The sequence below is a fragment of the Kogia breviceps genome, chromosome 6, assembly GCF_026419965.1.
Source record: "Kogia breviceps isolate mKogBre1 chromosome 6, mKogBre1 haplotype 1, whole genome shotgun sequence".
NCBI classification, from domain to species: Eukaryota; Metazoa; Chordata; class Mammalia; order Artiodactyla; family Physeteridae; genus Kogia; species Kogia breviceps.
Window position 1 is genome coordinate 14,173,191 of NC_081315.1, and position 22,443 is coordinate 14,195,633.

Here is a 22,443-nt window from a genome sequence, read left to right on the forward strand (position 1 = left end):
CTGGTGGCGCAGTGGTTGAGAATCTGCATGCAGATGCAGGGGACACAGGTTCGTGCCCCGGTCCGGGAAGATCCCACGTGCCGCGGAGCGGCTGGGCCCGTGAGCCATGGCCTCTGAGCCTGTGCGCCCGGAGCCTGTGCTCCGCAACGGGAGAGGCCACAGCAGTGAGAGGCCCGCGTACCACAAAAAAAAAAAAAAAAAAAAAAAATTAGTATTTTGGAAAGCTTGTATCCACAGGATTGATCTGCATAACTGAGTGAACCAAGATTTTTTTCCCCAAATAATCCGTGCCCATTGTTTCATATTCATGCCTGTGTAAAAATCCACTCAAAGTACATGATAGACAGTAGATTTTAATTGATCGGAATATGAAAATTTCATTGATAGGGTTTCACATTCGACATTGCATCTAACTTTGAAGAGACTTCTACTTCTCCAGTGTTTGTGTAGTATCAAATAACCACTATTATGAAAAACATCTACTAAAATATAGCTCCTTTTCCAACTGCATAATGTATGACCCTATATTTTTCATATATGTCAAACACAATATATTGTAGTAGATTTAATTCAGAGGCAGATACCCAATTTCTTCTATTAAGTTAGGCCTTAAAGAGATTTGCAAAAATGTAAAACAGTACCACTTTTTTCATTATTTTTTTTGAAAACATGCTAAAATGGGTTCATTAGTATTTGTCAATGAATTATACATATTTAACAACTGTTCAGTTTTAATTCCTAATATAGTAAATATTGATAGCTGTAATCCACATAACTAAAAAATTTGGTGCCCTTAATAATTTTTAATAATGAAAAAGGAGCTTGAGAACAAAACCTTTGTGAACTGCTAGCTAGAGGAATCGTTGCTTTTATTTATTTATTTAAAAAATATCTTTATTGGAGTATAATTGCTTTACAATGGTGTGTTAGTTTCTGCTGTATAACAAAGTGAATCAGCTATACGTATACGTGTACATCCCCATAGCTCCTCCCTCTTGCATCTCCCTCCCACCCTCCCTATCCCACCCCTCTAGGTGGTCACAGAGCACCGAGCTGATCTCCCTGTGCTATGCGGCTGCTTCCCACTAGCTAGCTATTTTACATTTGGTAGTGTCTATATGTCCATGCCACTCTCTCACTTCGTCCCAGCTTACCCTTCCCCCTCCCCACATCCTCAAGTCCATGCTCTAGGAGGTCTGGAGAATGCAGACCTACTAGGGAATCATTGCTTTTAAAAGTCACAGAGACCAGAGCTTGCCTCCCACCCTAACCCACTGCTCACTTGTTTGCTCTCAGGAAAATAACCTCTCCCAGCCCTAGTCCACTCAGGTATAAAATGAGTATTTTCAGGATTACATTATATGAGATTTATAAACACATAATTGCAGATAGATAAATGATGTCCTCTTGTTCCTTGATGACTCCTTGAAATGGACGTATTGTTACTATGAAGTGTTTCAGATAAAAAAAGAATTAAGAACTGGCTTAAGGTCACACAACTAATAAACAACAACTGGGATTCTTACATTTTATTGATACAGTATTCAGTACCCTCTTTTTAGGCTATAGATACAAAAAAAGAATGTGTATCAGCAAAGTGGAAGTTATGTAGAACCGTAATGTATCTGAAGTAGAAGGGCGGTTAGAGAACATATTTTCCTACCGTCTCCTTTTACTGGTAAGGTAATTCAGGGCACACAGACATAACTGTTGTGACCCCTGAATTGCTTTGAACTTGGCAACGTTTTTAACATAACTGTTCTCATCCCTGCTTTGCCTCCCATTTTTCTTTGCTTGGCCAGACTAAAAGGACTCCATTATCTTTGGCAAGAAGTATACTTACCGGTCCCAACAGATGCCGATGAAAGCAAAAGCACACAAAAACAAATGAGAAAGAGGACAAAAATATTGTGAGAAATAGACGTAACCTTCTGTGACTACTGGCTGATTTTATTTTATTTTTTATTTTTATCATCACTTTGATTTTTTTCAAACCTTAGGAATTCGGTACTTGTTGGAAATTTAGCTGAAGTCATTTAAGAAGGGGGTGTTTGGGGAGCTGTAATCCTGTAATAAAAAGACAAAAGGGAGTAGCAGTGTTTGGAAGAGGAAAGTGCGTGTGAGAGGATCAGACACCCTGTCCTCAGAGCAGGCTGAGAAAATTCCTGGATGACACTCTTCGGGTCACTTCTAGAGAGGAGGGCATAGTTCTCTAGTAGACATGATGGTGCTGTCTCTCTTCACCCACAGCCCACTGATAACCTTATGGACGATGGGATTAAGCCTTGGTTCCACCACACTATCTTGCTTATTCTTTTTTTGTTTCTTCGTAATTTTTTCCCCTTTGACTATTACTGCATAGAACTAAAAACATGAACTTAATCAGTTGAGTTAATACGTTGTATCAGAGTAAAATTCAGCCTTTATTTCAACATAGATTGTGTAAATAAGCAGCTCCAGGGAAATGAAAGTTATTTCCAGGTTACTCTATATGTTAGTTTAATTTTGGAAATTCCCAACTGCTGTTCATTTTTGGCTGTTCGTCCTGTCATTTTTTTCCCCCTTTCTCTAATATAATACAGTCTCCCCTTTCAGTCTATTCAAATTCCTTTTTTAGTAAACCTCATTAATGCAAACCCATGAGCATACATAATTTAATATGTATGTACTATTCCCTAAATAGGTAAATACAACATCAGCCTTAAAAATCTGCCTGAAATTAGGCAGGTGAAGTCAGGGATATCCATAGATACATGCATATCTAAGATATATATGTACTTATGAATGATTTTCTATGCTTGTAGCTAGACAAGCTTGGGTTGATTTTTATCCCTCCTGTCCATCACTAGTTATGATCTTAGGCAGTGGGGTGTTAGATGTCCTTTTTCCAAATTGTCTATTGGGTAAGAGTAGAGTTGGAAGTAGTTAGAACAAGTTGTAGTGTTTTGGAAAATTTGGGCTACCAGGGCAGCCATCACTTCTTTCTGCACAGATTCTCTTCTTTAGAAACACCCACTGTCCCTGGGAGTGTGGTCAGGGGCAAAGCAGTCACCGTGTGGCACTGCTATGTTACGGTGTTGACTCAGGGTCATTTCCTCCACACTGAGTTTCTAATCTATATAGGTATGTTTGGCTGAGTCTTTTCTAGTGATCTAATTCATTCATTGGTATCCCTTCCAAAACGTATCCTGAGAACCTGTGTTCACTGCCTATGCCTTATTCGCTAGATCATCACCCTGCTGGTTTCCCAATCAAAGCATTCTGGACATTCTGGAGATTTCCAAGTCGGTAGCATGGCTAGGGCTAGAAGTCATGATTCCTACACCTGTTTGGAATCTAATTATCCTGTTACACATGTGACTTGGTCTATGGTAAGAAATGGTGCTTGGTTACCTGTTTTGTGTATAAGTTACTATATTTTGATATAATGGCACAAGCATAAACATCTCAAGTTTTCCTTTCAGGGCTCCTTTGCCATTTCTTCCCAATACACTCATTTTCTCTTTGTCCTAAAATCCTCCTTTAGCTGGGCTGATCTAACCTGGGAAAACTGCTCTTTGTGCATAACCTAGGAAGGAACGTTATGAAAGCAAACCATCCTCTGTGAGAAACTGTGGTCTCGGCTGTGCATCTGGGTGTGTGAGAAGAGATGGGGTCCAGCAGACAAGTGACAGGGTAGTTCCCCTGAGAGGGCAAGCAAGGATGAAAGCTCCCAGTTAGGAGGTGTGTACTGCGTGGAGGGGAGCAAACAGAGACATTTCGCACCTGGTGTTTCCGGACTTCTCAGTGGGATTGGGAGGGAAGAAAGGAGACATCTGGATCTTCAAGAATGTTGAAGTTTTGGAGAAGCCATTGGGGGTTGGGAGATAAGAAATGAGGAAGGAAGGCAGAAAAGAGTCTCAGATTTAAAAAAAAAAAAAAAAAAAAGTCCTATTCTGCACATGTACTCTATTAAATAGAGAGCTCCTGCCCTTGCTTTCCCCATGCGTTGTAGAATGTTAGTAATGAAGAGCTCGGGGTTTGCTGCTACTGAGAAGAAAAGTAAAGCTGAGAAACTTGACTTGTGTAGATATGAAATATAAAAGCACATTTATGAGCCGCTGCCAGTATAGCTGCAGGAGTGAGAGTGCCCTGGATATCCTGCTCTGAGCATCAGCTCGTGTTCTGACACGAGCATTCAGGCACTGGGTGATGGACTGAGAAAAAGAAGAAGAAAAAGAAAAAATGCTTTCAAAGTTTCCGTTTTTTATTATTACCTGGGGGTGGTGGTGTTCAGTAGTGAGACATTTTTGGAGGTTTGGAAAATACTAAGAACATTTGGCAAGAAGAGACAAGTTTGCAGTAATGATTTGTTACCTGCGGGTCCTCGTTGTGGACATACTTGTGGGACGTGTGTGTGTGTGTGTGCGCGTGTGTGTGAGCAAAGGAAGGGTTATATAAATACTAAATCTTTTGAATGAATGTTTATATGATTGAAATGATTTTTTAAAGTCTGAATTGATGTGTTTACTTCTAGGTCTTAATAAACATCAGAAATCTATGATTATTAGGTCATTTTGCTGGTAGGCAGCGTTTTTCTGATCTCGACCGGGAGCCTGATCATTTAATGGCAAGAATTTCCTTCCAGTCCCTGTTTTTTAAAAATTAAGATCATGTCACATTTAAGTTGCTGTTTGTGTTTAATACAGGTTTTGAAAAAAATACATATAGGTTTTGTAACTAAGTACAGTGTTTTAGCATAAGCACTGGTAATTTCAGAATTGAAATACTGCTGCCATCTTTCTGTCTTAGGCTTGGTTTCCTCAAGACCAAGTGGCCATTAATGTGAACCAGTTTCTCTTAAGCATTTGTTACTGACATCCTAACACTTGATTTTTTTGTGGGTTGTCATAGTTTTCATGATGTGACAAAAACTTATGCATGTTGGTATCGAACATTTTATTGTTGTTCAACCTGTTGTATTGTCAATGAAGAAGAACGGTAAAGATGATATTGAAGAAAGCATTAAAGGTTTGCTAAGAGGTGGCAATGAGCGTGGTGTTACTAGCGGAGATGCTTTTGAACAATACTGCTAGGGAATAGGTCCAATGAGATTCGGGCTGTTTTTTAAAATTAGTCAGCATTAGTGTAATGTTCCTTCAGGGAGCGTTCGTAATGCTTGCAAGAATGTGTCAGTAGAGTGATCGGATTCCAGGCTAACCTTCAGTTGCTTTCAGTAGTTGACATAAAACACACCTGTGTGTTCTCTTCTCTGACATCAAAATTGTTTTGAAAAGCTTCTGACATCTGGAAGTGTGAAAAAGAGCAGATTTTGATTTATTTTCTGACAAGTAGGAAAAATAAATTCTAAATGTATTACGTTTTACCTGTATATGGTACTAGAAGGAAGGGCCTTGTTTATCTCATATCCTTCTAATAAACTGTGGAATAAAACCTCTGAGGTTGCATGATAGATTAGTATTTTTCTTGCAGCATTTTAACATGCTAGAGATGGAAATATGAATATATATTTACATAATAAACATAAATATCAGTCATTTATGATACAGTTGCACTCGGGTTGTATTTCTTTTTCTTGGAAGGAGTCATTTAGGAATTCTCAAAACAGTTAAATTGTTTGTGAATAGGAATAGTGCTGATGAAGAAAACTGACCCCAGTCAACTTTACTTTTTACATAGTGACCGGTAAAGCTTTCCTTGATAACATACATTTACTCAGCATCAGTGTTACTATTAAAGCTGCCACTTAAGAGAAAATATGTATCAAGTATCAATAAATGTACTTTGAACTCGAGCTAGTCTGCAATAACTTTGGTAACTGAATCAGTTGGCCTTTTAAAAATATATGTTCTGTGTTTTATATATTATATTATAAAATAAAGTGTTTAAGGATTTTATGTGCCAGAATCCCTGGAATCCTAGGTGGATTTTTACTCACAGGTTTTTCTTTTCAAAATTAAGCTTCACGTGGTTTGGCATCAGCAGCTTATTCTTTGCAATCCGTTTAATTGAGTAGGTTCTGCTGTTTATCCTAAAGTGCAGATAAATGGCTTTCAGCACACTGTTTATAGTTTAATAGTCCCCGAAGTGAGTCAACATTATCTGCTAACGTCTACATGTCATAACTAATGATCTCTCTGCTTATACTTTCTTGCTAGTGAGGAGACACTGAACTCTACAAAGGAAAGAGCCCTGCACACTTGGGGGTGGGGGGGTTATTTGGGATGATGCCTGTCGGACGAGGCTTGTTTTCCCCTCATTGGTATGAAATGGGAAGAGAAATGTGTCCTTTACCATGATTTCAGCATGCACAAAAGCTGTATTCGAAGGACTGGGGTGAAAATTTGGGGGGAAATAGCTATTAGAGAGGTTTGTTTTATTCCAGATTCTCTCTCCAATTAATAATTAGCACCAGTTTGATACTTTTCTGGTCAAGCTATTAGACTTGATAGTAGAGAAGGGGAGCCACCAGGAAATTTTCATAGTACCACCAAATAGTTACGGTGGTTTTAATGATGAAAGCAAATATTTTTTTTGTCTGCTGAGAAAGATGAAAAGAAAATAAATAACTTTCCTAGTTAACTAATCATATCTCATAAGTGGGGCCTCTTCATTCTAAAAGACCCTCATGCTCTTCCCTTAAGGATAAGACAAAAGTTCCTGGGCTTCCCCGGTGGCGCAGTGGTTGGGAGTCCACCTGCCGATGCGGGGGACGCGGGTTCGTGTCCCGGTCCGGGAGGATCCCACGTGCCGCGGAGCGGCTGGGCCCGTGAGCCGTGGCCGCTGCGCCTGCGCGTCCGGAGCCTGTGCTCCGCAACGGGAAAGGCCACAGCGCTGAGAGGCCCGCGTACCGCAAAAATAAAAAAAAAAAAAAGGCTCTGAGACTTCCTTCCTAGTGAGGATCAGCAGGCCTGACGATTTTGTAGGTGAACACAGAGAATGGTTTCTTAATAGCTGAAGTACAAACTCTTAAATTCTGGTAAAATATTTGGTTTGATCTCATATATTCTTTGTCAAAGTGGAAAACTTGCTAACTGAAGTGACCATGTAAGGTAGCCACTGTCCTTGCCTCCCAGATTAATGTTAATGTTTGGGAGTATTCTGGTCATTTATATAGAACACGAGTAAGTATATATTTCATACCTTCTTACTCTGATACTGAAGTTTAAAATCATATATCCCCAGTTTATCAAAATATGTCAGGGTGAAAAAACGTAACGCACAGGGATATGTCCGCCTTATGTTGGTGTGGTTGAAAATAAAGAACCATATGAAGAAAGGGTTTATGAGAGGTAGTTATTTTTCATGTAGCCTCTTAGATTCAGGGTTTTTGTTGTTCTTTTTTTTTTGGTTGTTTCTCATGAGATACCGTGTTGATAATTATTTTAAAAAGGAGGAAGGAAATATTTTTACCTTAGAATATAATGTATGGGTAAAAATATAATTTTTGGCATAAATGAGGAGATACGAATTGAATAAAGAATTATAAAGAAGGAAAATTTAAAGGTAAGATCAGGCTTTTCAAAGGCTGGGCCTCTGAGTCTACTAGGCTTTATACAATTAAAAAATTTAAAAAAATAAGATTGCTTTTGAAGAATGTTTTGAAAACTGAAGCCATTTGTTTATTGAAAGAGAGACAGCTTGAGCAACATCAGGCCAGAATGTTCCAACGTGTGCCATACGCAGATTTAAGATAACACAATCATTACAATAACATCGTCTCAATTTGGATCTTTCCTCGGTGTTTCTGCCCAAATGTCAACAAGACTTTTGCCTTTGGCAAATCTTATTCCAATAACTCAAACAAAGTGGATGGTGGTTCAGAATCTCAGCACTATTTTAATGGCCAATTAAGTATAATTTCAGAAAAAAAAATTTTTTTGTCTAAAAAAATATCAGGACTCTATTTTTTGCTAGTCATATACGTACCCAGGACCCAATTCAGCTGTCTTATTTTACTTTGGATGCACAGAGCAGAGTATGGGAATCGTTAAAATATTAATATAACATTTTGTGGCATGCTGCCTACATCTTGGTCCTCCTCCAGTTAGCCTCAGAGTGTTATTTGGAACTTTAAAGGCAGTATTATCTTTAACACTAATGTCAAAATATAAAGGAAATCTCTAAGACTTGTCAAATTCTAATGAGAGAGAATGCTTTTATGGACATAGGAATTTCTTTTGACCCTCTTGCTCCTAATATATATCATATGGAATTTTTCTAATTTTTTTAATATACTGCTTTGCTTAGCAGCTAATTAGTGTCTAATCATTGAAAACAAAACATAACTTGAAATTTTAAACATTTTTAAATATATGCCTTACATATGTACATTTTGAAATTGATATATTTTCTTCATTTCAGCTCTTTTGGTATATATAATTGAATTTTTTGTTTTTGTTTTTTAACCGTCTGCTACTAGGAAAGGGTATCTGGTTTTGGGGTAAGGTTTTAGATTATTTAAAATGGCACGGATACTGGCCTGGGAGACAGATGGTTTTGTGTTTATATAGAGTGTAAAAGGAAAAAGAGTGAAAGTTTTGATATGAGTTGAATGGTCAGCAGCCCTTTTATGACAAAAGAACAACAATAACAGAAAAAGGAACTTTTATTTACTCTCCCCCATTAGATTTTAAGGTTTGTGAGCATAGCGGCGGTTTCTTCTTCATCTCTGTGAAACCAACTTGCTTTGTAGACAGCTTTGTGTATAATAAATATTTCTTAGATCAATTTGAGTTGCTAGCAACTTTATGCTGGTTAAAATAAATCTTTTATGCTGGCTTAAGCCATATATGATGAATAGGATAGTTGTGTCTCACATATAAATTTTATATCACATATTTTGATGAGTCAAGTCCAATAATATGGTTGATTTAATAAAAAGATAAAATTAATGGTAATCATTTGGTTTCAGTTTTCCCCACATTATAAAAAGAGTTTGATATCTAGAATAGGTAAACCTCTTTAAAGAAAAATTTTTAAATGTTTATGTAGCTGATCAATTTGTGAAGTTGTGCTGATTTTAAAATAAACCAAAGAATTGCATGTTGAACTACCATTCTAAAAGTCAAAAGGATAATATCAAAAAATAGATTTCTAGATACTTAAATGTTGTATATTTTTCTGCCTTTGTATAATCAGAGGCAGCTTTGAACCATCTGGAATTGTTACATAATATACTGTGGTCAGTGACTTTTTTTTCTTTTCTTTTTACTTACTTTTTTTGGATTCTAAGGTTTCCTTTCTCTTTCACCTTTCCACTGTCATATGCCATGTATCTTGAACATAGCTCAATGCTTGACCAGAATAATCTCTCTTGCCAGCTTATAATCAAAGGGAGTACTGAGAAAAACAGCTGAGCTGTATTAGGCAACCACCGTCTGGACTGCATTTCTTAACTGGTGAATAACACATCACAGGTGCAGGATTAGCGTTGCCTACGGTGCTGTGCTTTTTAGTGGACACCCCTAGCAATTCTGTGTGTCCTCCTCATGTCTCGTCCCAACGAACCTGGCAACGATCTATCAAGCGTACAGAAATCAAAAGTGAGTAGTGGGAGAAGCTTTATATCTTACAGAGGCTGTTTTTTCCCTCCAGAAATGTAAGCAAGATCAGTTAAGCCAATTCTGGTACACACAAAAGAGATGATAGAACTTAGTCTTTCTTGGCATAGAGGGTTGGGAACAGGACAATTCAGGGGTTCAGAACTTTCGTGCACAATAATTACACGGCAAGAAAGTGCAGTTTACCTTAAATGTCCCAGCAGTGTATAATTTAGGTTACTTTTAAACTACTACAAATGGTGCATATATTATTTCACCTTCTGTGTTGTCTGTGTGTTGGAGTGGGTATGTGTGTTTGCCCCTACGCATTTTCCAATACTGTCATGGTTAAAACCAAGTGTTGTGGCTGTGTAATGTCCTGTGGTAGAGTTTGTAGATTTTGACATTGTCAATTCTTCTGCTATCTATGACATATAAGTCTCAATTCATAGATTATAAGTCAAAGTTGCTTTCTTGCAAATATGGTTTTTAAAAAATGCAAAAATATTTTAAAGTATAAATTAATGATTTAAACATGAGAAGAAATGAATGTTTTGAAAATTCAGTTTCTAAGTCATTTAGTTTGATCGGGAAGGTTATAAATTGTTTTAAGGTAAAGTATACAGTCAGAGAAGCTAAGGCAAATATATTTTAGTAATTCATGTCATTTTGGTATCTATCTTAGAAAACTTTCCTATGAAGCATGGCATAACTAAACAGAGCTGTGTAGATAGCACTGCAGGTTTTATACGGTTGTTTCTTCAGATTCTTTAGTTTTCTCCTAAAGCTCTATAATGGCTTTCTAATATTCAGATCGTTTTAATTCACTTTGCTGCTGGTTATCATAATTCCATGTTGTTTCATCATAGACCTTTAAACTCATTGGTGATGATAGTAGTTGATAATAGTGCATTGTAAGTTTTTAAATGTATATATTCTATATATTTTATGCCTCAAATATTTGAACATTTGTAATAGCAGCGTATTTACATTGTCAAGATCAGTATGCTCCTTACTAAGGTATCCTTTAACAATTATCCAATTAGAGAATCCAGAAAGGATTAGAAACAGAGATCCTAAATGCTTTCCAGGTTTTTTCTTTGGGGAAAAAGAATAGCATGAACCTGGTGATTCGGTTTCTGATGTCTGGCTTCATTGTCACTTCTCTTCTTTTCATAGATGTCTGTTCAAAGTAGTTTTACACTTCAAGCTGTCTTGGGAATGCTTTGCAAAGCTGCGGAGTAAGTTTTGGTGTGGTGGCTAGTTGAACATCCGCTTTGATTAGCTTTAGAACTCCGTGAAGCAGAGCATGGATAGAAAGTCACCGAATAAACCACAGCTCCTGGCTTGGCAGTCTGCCATGTCCTGGTTGATTCTTTGACATTATTGTCAAAGAGGCTGTGGTTCAGTTTCTTTTCCAACAAAGAAAAGAACAGACATATTAAGTATTTTAAAATGCAGAGATTTTTTTAACTTCTAAAATCATCCTATTAGCTGTGATTATGCTATTTTATGGATGTAGATTCAGTTTGATGTTAAACTATCTTTAAACATGGTGGTTACTTGCTTGTAAAGTTTATTATTTCTTATGTTGATACTTTTATTAGGATACTTGTTATCGTGTCATGTTTTAGAGTATTTTCAAAGATTTTTAACTTATATGAACATTTTGGTTGAGTTTCTCCAAATTCGAAAGCATATTAAAACCTGTGGGAAAGCTAGCTACTGTTTTACCTTTAAAGAGTATAAATGTGATGTCCAAAGAACTAAAAATCGTGTTATAATCAATTATGATGCTTACTTAGGCTCATAAGTCTGTATTAGTTACCTACAAAACAAATAGGAATATATATGTTATATGTTCACATTTATGTAATATTTTACCTTTTTATGATTTGTTCAACTCATATCTAGCATCCCAGAATATAAAACACTTGAATTATTGAAGCTTTCACTTTTTACCCAGATGTTTTGGGCTCTCTGGGCAGAACTTTTATGAGATAAAATGCTGAAAACATGATTATCATACAGAAACTGAGTGCTATGGTAATGTGGATGTGTAAGTATGGTAAAAAAAGAAACAATTGCTGGCAAATAGAAACATGTAAAATATTTTCTTATAAAAGCTCTGGTTTCTATAGAGATCCAGCAAATCTTTAACATTGTAAAACTAATGTGTTTTTCTTACCCTGTTCAATAGTGTCAACAATGAACCACTGAAATGAAAAACTGTCGGTATCTCTGGTGCTTATGTTTTCCATAAAATTGGTTGGTTCATTACCGTCACCCCTAGTAATCTTCCCTCCTGTGCCTCCTAACTAGGACTTACTTACCTTTGACAATTATATGTGGCATTATGACTTCTATTTTATTATTTTCATATACTGTTCTTGATTTTCCACATGCAGTTGATTTGTCTCACCAGCAAGATTGTTACATTACTGAAAGTACTTCAAGTGCTCTGGGCCATTGTGTTATGTAGATGGAATGGATTTAATGACTATTTGCTAAATAAATGAATAATGAATAACAATGTATTATTCAGCTGTGAACAAAGTGTCAGTGTTTCGTGAACCACAAAGCTCAATATTTTTATAGACTTTCTGTGCACGGTGATGAACCCAGAAAGGCAAAGTTAATGGAAGTAACATGAAGCAAAAGAAAGGGGAATTGAAGAGGAAGAGAGAATCAGGATGAGAGAAAGAGGATGGGGAAAGAAGAAAGGGAAGAGAAGTAGAAACATTTAGGAGATAAAGGAGTAGAGAAAAGGAACAAAAACAATTGAGGGAGAGAAAGAGAAAAATCTGAAGAATGAAAACAAAAAAAAATGAATAGTAAGCTTCAGCAGCACAGAAAACAACAGTTTACTATTATTCACTCTTAGAATGTGCAAGGATCTGTGATAGGTGCTTTACTTGGAGTCTCTCATCCAGTTCTCATAGCGAGCCAAGGTGTGCTGCCACTTTGCACATCCTCTGTTCGAGAGGTAAGTGACTTGCTAGGGCAACAGAGCATGGCAGTAGCTAAGCTGGGGTTTGAACTGTTTTGTCCATTTTACGTTATATCCTGGTCAAGTCTGAGTCTACTGCTTGGTGACCACACCTGGTGTTGCTTTTACCACCTACAAGCCTCCCTTGTCCCCCTCTCTTCTGACTTCTGAGACTCTTGAAGGTGAAAGAAACTCCTGTGAAGTTCACTTCACTATTAATAATCGAAAGTCTACTCTTTCTTTGTAATGCATGTGATTTTGCTTTGATATTTTTGAATCTAAGTTGTATTTATATTTTGTTTTCAAAAGAGTTTAGGCATGTATTTCAACTTTTTATTAACGATTGCTTTTCATGTTGTTTATATATATATATATATTTTTCTAAGTTCTTGTTGCAAACAACATAGAAAAATTGTTTGAAAATGTCTTAGTATAATGAAAGAGGGTTAGGCAATGAAAATTGAGGTCAGGACTTTTGAATTTAATATGCTTATTAGACAGTAAATTAAATTATTAAATTGAGTTAAATGATTCAAGGCTTAAGTGATGAAAATAAAAGTTAGTTATCTATTTAAAGCCACCATTCAGGATCACTAAAAGTTAGCTTGAAAATTAATATTGTTTTCAAGCTCTGATTCAAGTTTTATTCCTGTGTATTATAGGTTTTTGTTTTTAACCAGTGTACTCTTTAAACCAGTTTTGGTTGAGAAAGGAACTGAACATTGATTTACATTATTTATTATCATAACAACATGGATAGTGTTAGACTGGATCATTCCCAAAGCATTGCTGGACAGTTCAGTAGTACTTTCAAATTTTCTTCCACTGATCTGTTTACCCAAGATACTTGAAGCACAAACTTGTGTGATATGAATTTCAATTTCTCTTCTTGCTCCGGCCTGCCCTCTTGTGAAGATGAGGTAGAACAGAGAAGACACTCAAAATTTTGTTAATTTTTGAGATATTTAAAGAGCTAAAAAGTTAAAAATAAAATGAAGAGAGGAAAATAGGTTACTAGTAGATCTTGTGGCACAAAATGGTTACATGTCATCTTTAAATGAATTTTGAAGACTCACATCCATTTCTTAGTATTAATACATAGTGTATTTGAAATTTAATTTCCTTGAATTATTGCTGTTCATAAAGACCGTTCTCCGTGTGTTTTAATGTGACAGTAGATACTGATATTCTGTTCACTATGACATATATCATACAACAATATTTTATATCACAAACTTAAAATGTTTTATTGGGTTTTTTTTGGTTTTTTTTGTTGTTGTTGTGGTACGTGGGCCTCTCACTGCTGTGGCCTCTCCCGTTGCGGGGCACAGGCTCCGGACGCGCAGGCTCAGCGGCCATGGCTCACGGGCCCAGCCGCTCCGCGGCCTGTGGGATCCTTCCGGACCGGGGCACGAACCCGCGTCCCCTGCATCGGCAGGCGGACTCTCAACCACTGCGCCACCAGGGAAGCCCTTATTGTATTTCTGAAATAAGAATGTTACCGAGAAAAAACAATCAAAACTAGTATGTTAACTAAAATGTACTTTAGGATATAATGGATGAATATGGAAGCTAAAATTTATTTCTTGCAGAGTTATATATAGTATTGCATTTTTTTTTTGCAATTTACTGTTGTCCTGTGTTTTTTGATATTTCTATAAAAATCTTGTTTCAGTTTTCTGTAAAAATCATATGGAGGGGTACACTATAATATAAAATAATATAGAAATAGTAAGAATAATTGATTTATTAAGTATATACATCAAAAATGAGTTATTTTATAGTGTTTATACCAGGATGCCAGCTAATAATTGTCCACTGATTCCAAATGAGTACTTTAAAGAAATTCTTTATAACTCTGCCTTACTTCCTAACTTACAAAAGAAGAGATGCCATAGAAAACTTGTGTATAACTATATACAGACATACAAAATAGCTGAAAACATGTATGTAACTGTAACATATCCACAAAAAGATATTCAAGGAAAATAACCATCTGTTTAGCCTTTATAATTGAATGGAAGTCACACTACTTCATGCTGATCATTATATTATTTTGTGAAGTTTGAGTAATTTGCCTGAAAATTTGTAAATCTATCTCATATATGAAAATCATAAGAAATATAATTTAGTTGCAATTACATTAAGAGCACACACATGCACGCACACACAAACATGTTTGGAAGTGATCTTATGGTTCAGTTGCTCCCTAAAAAAATCTACTGATCCTCTGAAAAATGAGAAACAATTTTAGATTGGCTTCCACAGGACCTGCTTTCTATTATCATGGTAATTTGGATAGTTAACAACCTGGATTAACTATAATGTAACTAGCTAAGCTAACCAGGCAGCATCTGAAGTGTCTGGATTCACACTGTTAAGCTAAAGATTGGTATTAGGGAGAAAAAGGGGTGGGGAATTAGGGGAGGGGGAAAGTAGGAGGGAGGAAGGAAACTGAAAATGTACTGAACTAAAGAGAGTGTAGTATTTATTCCTAAGACCTTTTCGGACAGTCTGACTTTTTTCAGTATTTTTTTCCTCTTACATTTTTTTGTCAGATTCATTTGTAATTCTATTACTAAATATTAAAAAAGACTTAACTGGGCTTCCCTGGTGGCGCAATGGTTGAGAGTCCACCTGCTGATGCAGGGGACACAGGTTCGTGCCCCTGTCTGGGAGGATCCCACATGCCGCAGAGCGGCTAGGCCCGTGAGCCATGGCCCCTGAGCCTGTGCATCCGGAGCCTGTGCTCCACAACGGGAGAGGCCACAACAGTGAGAGGCCTGCATACCACAAAAAACAAACAAAAAAAACCAATAAAAGCTAAATTCATGTTTTTATGAGATGATTATTCATTTTATATACATGTAATTGCCTTTTTTATGCCTTAGCTGATGTGTTCAGTCTTGTTTTTGATCCAAAATGCCTAAGCTTGCCTATATGAGGCTGGCTAGATTTGGCATAAATTCAGAATGACTTTATATGAAAGTGATCCTTTTATAAATCCCTTTTCATAATTATAACAGTAGATAAAACAGTTCAGTTTCTCATTGACCCTTTATTTCAAATGTGGACTAGCTATTAGGAAGATCTTAAGGAAATTGAACCAATAATTTAAAAACTCGCAACAAACAAAAGTCTAGTTCCAGATGGCTTCACTGGTCAATTCTATCAAACATTCAAAGAAGAATTAATAGCAATCCTTCTCAAACTCTTCTAAAAATAGAAGAGGAAACACTTCCAAAATCATGTTCTGAGGCCAGCATTTCCTTGATATCAAAACCAGACAAGGACACCATAAGAAAAGAAAATTACAGACCAATATCCCTGATGAACATATCTAAAAATCCTCAACAAAATATTAACAAACCAAATTCAACAATATATTAAAAGGATCATACACCGTGATCAAATGGGATTTATTCCAGGGATGTAAGGGTGTTACAACATCCACAAATCAATCAATGTGATTTACCACATGAACAAAATGAAGGATGAAAATCTTATCATCTAAATAAATGCAGAAAAAGCATTTGACAAAATACAACATCCATTTATGATAAAAACAACAATAACAACTCTCAAAACAAGTATAGAAATAATATGCTTCAACACAGAGAAGGCTGTATATATGACAAGCCCACAGCTAACGTCATACTCAACAGTGAAAAGCTGAAAGCTTTTCCTTTAGATTAGGACCAAGACCAGGATGCCCACTCTGGCCATTTTTATTCAACATAGTATTGGAAATGCTAGCCAGAACAATTAGGCAAAAAAAGAATAAAAGGCATCTAAATTGGAAAGGAGGAAGTAAAACTGTCACTATTGGCAGATGACATGATGTTATATATAGAAAACCCCCCAAACTCCACTAAAACTGTTGGAACTAATAAATGAATTCAGTAAAATTGTAGGATATAAAAGCAGTATAGAGAAATCTGTTGCATTTCTATACACTAATAATGAATGAACTATCAGAAAGAGAAATTAAGAAAATGATTTCCATTTACAATTGCATCAAAAAGAATAGAATACTTAGGAATAAATTTAACCAAGGAGGTGAAAGACCAGTGCACTAAAAACTATCAGACATTGATGAAACAAATTAAAGAAGACAAAAACAAATGGAAAGCGAATCCATGCTCACAGACTGGGAGAATTAATATTGTTAAAATGTCCATATTACCCAAAATAGTCTACAGATTCAATACAATCCCTATCAACATTCCAATGGCATTTTTCACAGTAATAGAACAAACAACCCTAAAATTTGTATAGAACCATAAAAGACCCTGAATAGCCAAAGCAATCTTGAGAAAGAAGAACAAAGCTCGAGGCATCATGCGCCCAGCTTGCAAACTATATTACAAAGCTATCGTCACCAAAACAGTATGGTATTGGCAGAAAAACAGACACATAGATCAATGGAACAGAATAGACAGCCCAGAAATAAACCCACACTCTTATGGTCAGTTAATCTATGACAGAGGAGCCAAGAATATACAATGGTAAAATGATAGTCTCTTCAATAAATGGTGTTGGGAAAACTGGATAGTTACATGCAGTAGAATGAAACTGGACCATTATTTTACACCATACACAAAACGTAACTCAAAGTGTATTAAAGACTTGAATGTAAGACCTGAAAGCATGTAACTCATCAAATAAAACGTAGGTTGTAAGCTCTTTGACATAGGTCTCGGTGTTGATATTTTGGATTTGACACCAAAAGCAAAGCCAAGCAAAAATAAACGAGTGGGACTACCTTAAACTAAAAAGCTTCTGCACAGCAAAGCAAACCCTCAACAAAATGAAAAGGCAACCTACTAAATGGGAGAGGATACTTACAAATCGTATATCTGATAAGGGGTTGATATCCAAAATATATAAAGAACTCATACAACTCAGTAGCAAAATAACAAAGTTCCATTAAAAAAAAATGGGCAGAGGATCTGAATAATATTCATTTTTCCAAAGAAGACATACAGATGGCCAACAGGTACATGAAAAAATGCTTAATATCACTAATCAATAGGGAAATATGTATCAAAACCTCAGTGAGATATCACCTTACACCTGTTAGAATGGCTATTCTCAAAAAGACAAGTGATAACAAATGCTGGTGAGGATGTGGAGAAAAGGAAACCCTTGGTGGGAATGTAAATTGGTACAGCCACTATGGAAAACAGTATGCAGCTCCCTCAAAAAATTAAAAATAGAACTACCATGAGATCCAGCAATTTCTGGGTATTTATCCAAGGAAACAAAAACACTAACTTGAAAAGATATATGCACCTCTATGTTCATTGCAGCATTATTTACAATGGCCAAGATTGGAACAACCGAAGTGTCCAGCAAGGGATGGATAAAGAAGATGTGGTACATTGTTGTACACCTGAAACTAATATTGTATGGCCACTATACCTCAATTTAGATATTATAATCTTTCTTTTTAACTGTGCTCTTAGCTTTTAAGTTGAGTCTAATCATATTTATTCGTTCTGTTGCTACTGCTTCTCTTCTCACTTGTCTTCTTGTTAGCCTCCAAATTATCACTTAATTATTTTAGTTTAATCTTGTGATTGGAAATGTTGTGAATCATGTGATAACGATTTTTATTTCATAAGGAATTAAACACATATAGATTAATTGACTCCTAAGTAGCAATTACATACTTTTATGGATTACTCCCTTGATTATTTTGGCAAAAGCAAATAAAGAACTCTCCACCTGTCTCAGATTTGCATTTAATTATCCATTTATTTAATGCTAATTAAAAGCAATCATTTATCATCTCATTACTTTTACTTGTTTGGGTCACATTGTATGAAGGCAGCCTTATATGTTCATTCAGTATGTTGTCTGTTAACTCAGTTTATAGAAATGGTGTCTATTATGAGCTAGCTATACTTATCTTTTTGTACTTATAAATGTGTTTTTGGTAAAATATCATGTATTCTGACTGCATGTTAAAGTGTTAAACATTTTAGAAAGATTATGCAGCAATATTTCATCTTCACAATCTCTATAGAAAGGATGATTTTTACCTTCTGATTACCAAGTTTTTATTGCTAGTGTCTCCTCTGGACCTCTTTTATATTGTTGGGTTTTTTGTTTGTTTGTTTTAGCCCCTTTTCTTGTTCATATCGTGGGATTTTGTAATTAAAATGCTCTGTAAATTGCACTTTTCAACAAAAATTATATTTTAACAGTCTTCCTTATCAGTAAATATACTTTCACATCTACATTTTAATGACTACATAGGAATCTCTTTTAAGAGACCTGACTTATCCCCTCTTGTTGTAAACACAGATTGTTAAGCAATATCGCAAAGAATCTCCTTCTAACTAAATTTTATATCATTATTTTGTTTAAATAAATTTAAAATGTGAGAAAATCATGAATCCTGTATTAAAATGTTTTTTTACAAAATGACATCTTACTTCCAATAGTATAAGGATGTTTCTTTTTATACTGTAGATCATTCTGTGTGAATATTCCATTTAACAACTTTTCCCACCAGGTGGTAAATTCTGTGTATGTTTAGTTTATCCTAGTTACCTAGGCTGTGTCTGGAACAAGGTAGGCACCCAATATGTGTTTGCTAAGTAGACATATGCATAATAAATGAATTTTTATTATTTTGTTTTAAAAACTTCAAAGAGCAGGGGCCTGGTATGGAAGAAAGCAGGATGTAATAAGTTTTAAATATCTTACCTTCATCACTTTGAGTTACTTTGAGATAATTTAGGTCATAAAGTTAGTAAGACTGAGAACCAGATTTAAAAAGAAGGAAACCAGCATGGCAGGGTGATATATAGGCATACCAATACCCACTGCACCTGGATAGCAAGCGGTGCTAGGGCATTTATGCAGGCTTTAAATACAAGATACTAACATGAACTGTGTTTAACTTCACTTTATTTTGGAATTTAACTTAAGGATGAGTACCGATTTTATAGAAATAATAAGCACCTATTGGGATTAATTTTGTGGTTGGATTAAATAAATATTTACTTAATCTACTCCTAGTTTTCTCAAAGTGGAGTCTGCACATCATCTGTCTCAATCACCTGGGGTCCTGTGGAATAATGCCTTTCCCTTGGCTCACCTGAGACCTGTGGAATCAGAATCACTGTGGATGGCCCAGGATCCTGAATATAACAGACTCTTCATATATTACAATTGATATGTCTTCTGCAGACTAAAATATAAGGAACTGTTTGAGAAAGTTAGGTGCACATCTTACATAAATTTGAAAAATCTAATGAAATATTAGAATTAATGATTGGGGGAAATTCTGGTAAATGTATCTAACATACTTTATTCTTTTTTCCTTTAATTACTACTTTCTAAAAATTCAACTAATTAGCAAGAGAAAGTCAGGCTAAATCATCACAGACCTTTTTAAACTCTATTCCCTGATACAACCAGTGGTTGGAGGCACTAATTTGTAGTTAAAAAAAAAAAAAAGTACACTGTACATATCTATTGTGTATGCTGTACTTCTGATCTAGAATTTCAATTTTTTAACCCAGTATCTTGTAGATAATATTTTTGTTGAAATTGTATTTAACTGTAGGCAAACTGGATGTGTTGTGAGATTTTAAATCAAACATTGCTCAGGGTGACAATTTATACAGTGACGTAGCATGTAGGAGAGCTCTTACCTCAATGCCTGAAACCTGGTGTCAATTAATCTATGCCTCCTTCTGAAGCATCCTTACTTTCCAAAAGTGGTGGTAAAGAAGAAAACATGAAACCTGTCTCAGTGATATGTCACCCTAGGTTGTGCAACATTGTCTTACTATTTAAAAGGTAAAAAATAAGATTTCTCCAATAACATTAGCTAACATTTATCAAGTAATACTATGGTAACATACCCACTCTAAGCTCTTGACATGAGGTAGATGCTTATAATTATCTCCATTTTGATGGTAAGAAAATGAAGCACAATGTTATTGTTATTCAATGTCAACTAAAGTTATTCAGTGTCAACTAACTGGTAATTATTCAATGTCAACTAACTGGTAAACAGTAAAGCCTACTTTAGAACCCAGAAAAATCTGTCTCTAAACATCATGTCTACTGTCGTATCTTCCATTGAAGATGTAGAATCATTGCTACTGTAAAAGGTCATCACTTTGGCTTGTATATCTTGATAATTAAATTTTAATCTTTCTAATGAATGTTGCACATTAAATATGTTTAATGATTTCTTTAAAAAATACATGTTATACCTAAAGTGAAGAGACTGGTAGAAAGTGTTAGGACCCAGACGATCTGGGTGTAAATGCTGGCTTCATGACTTATTAGCTGGGTGCAGATCACTTAAACTTCGAGCCTTAATTTTCTCATCTGAAAATGGGAATGGTTATATTTACTCACAGCCTTACCATACAGAATAGAGATAATCTATATAATAGTGGGTCATTGAACTGCTTGCACTCAATCAAATACAACTATTATAACTTAATGTAGAAACTACTATTCTGAAAGGATTATGAGAATTTTTAATGAGACATATATATCATATAGAAAGTATAATTTTTAGTGTCAAAACATCAGAATATGTTTTCTGTTTAAATGTTTAACTATTATGAATACTTAATACTTTGTTTAATATCATCATTCTTTGGACAGAAGACGGTGGCTGGGCTACCCCAAAGATGCTTAAACTCTTAACTGTTTCTTCTTTTCAGCAAACTTCCTTGATAACATGCTTTTGCGAAGTTCAGGAAAATTGAACGTGGGCACCAAGAAAGAGGATGGTGAGAGTACAGCCCTCACCCCTCGCCCAAAGATCTTGCGATGTAAATGCCACCACCATTGTCCAGAAGACTCAGTCAACAATATTTGCAGGTTGGTCATATTAATGATTTAACTCTAGTTTTAATAGAAAGCCATCCTTTTTTGACTATAGAATTGTAGGCTAGTGTTTCCAAGAACATATTTTGGGGAATAGGGCCTAAACCCATTAACTCTCAGAGCTGTGCCTGTATGTAGAGAAGTACTGAATCGCATTTTGTCCTGAAATGTTTTGAGGTCATTCTTTCTGCAAACATCACGTGTGCACATAAACAGAGAGCACAGATCCCAGGGTCTCTATCAAGGAGCAAGAACCAATTATTTTCTTTCAAAAGACCTCAGCCCCACAAAATAAACGCAACAGCAGTGGTGTCAAATGTGTTTTTTGTTTGTTTGTTTGTTCGTTCTAACGTTTATTATGGTGATGGTGGTAGTATTTTGGAAAGAACACCTAAGCTGTTAGGAATATTTATAAACTGCCCCCAGGAAACAGCGTAGTAATAGAGTTTATGTGAGTCCACCAGAAGTTAAGATTAAGACGCTAAGTACTAGAGAATAAACTCCTTAGTAGCTAATCGTGTTTGTATAAATACTTTCTAATATTTGAAACTGGACTGTTTGCCTCTTTCTTCCTTACACGTCTTTATGCAGTCACATCCATTTTTTTGGTCACTGTCCCTGCATTGACTCCTCAGGGTGAGGACAGCAGTAAATAAAGAGGCCAGAGTGTGTCCAGGGTGAAGTGGCTGAGATAACAAGACAAGTGTGGGTCTCAGGGGTTAAAATGTCAGAGAAGCAGAGTCTCCCTCAAGGAGGATAATGGACCCAAATAGGAAGATGGGCTGCTGGCTTTGAACTCTGGGCAGAATATCTGGGCAACCATTTGGGACCTCATTCCCCAGGAAGGAGCGTAAAGCTGAGTTGAATGCTTTTCTTTTTCATGCTGAGACCTTTTTTTTTTTCTTTAAAGTTTCCTGTGAAGTGGGATCTATCTAATATAAGCTCACCAGTGTATCCTGAAATATGTAGCTCGAGAAATATGTATTAACTGAATGACACAAGGAGGAAATTTGGGTGTATTCACAAACATATGTCTCATTTAAT

At 35.8% G+C, this 22,443-nt stretch overlaps 1 protein-coding gene across 8 annotated transcripts in view; it reads left to right on the forward strand.

Moving 5' to 3' along the window:
- BMPR1B (bone morphogenetic protein receptor type 1B) overlaps nucleotides 1-22,443 on the forward strand; it is a 404,692-nt gene that overhangs the window by 327,105 nt on the left and 55,144 nt on the right. For 5 of the 8 annotated variants that reach the window (XM_059066542.2, XM_067035525.1, XM_067035524.1 and 2 more), the window contains one exon: nucleotides 21,234-21,393. In XM_059066542.2, coding sequence (XP_058922525.1) covers nucleotides 21,251-21,393 — 143 coding nt within the window. In that variant the 5' untranslated portion in view covers nucleotides 21,234-21,250. Of the gene's footprint in view, nucleotides 1-9,353; nucleotides 9,546-10,721; nucleotides 10,784-21,233; nucleotides 21,394-22,443 lie in introns of those variants that run through there. The other 3 variants (XM_067035526.1, XM_059066541.2, XM_067035527.1) reach the window with 3 other exon arrangements.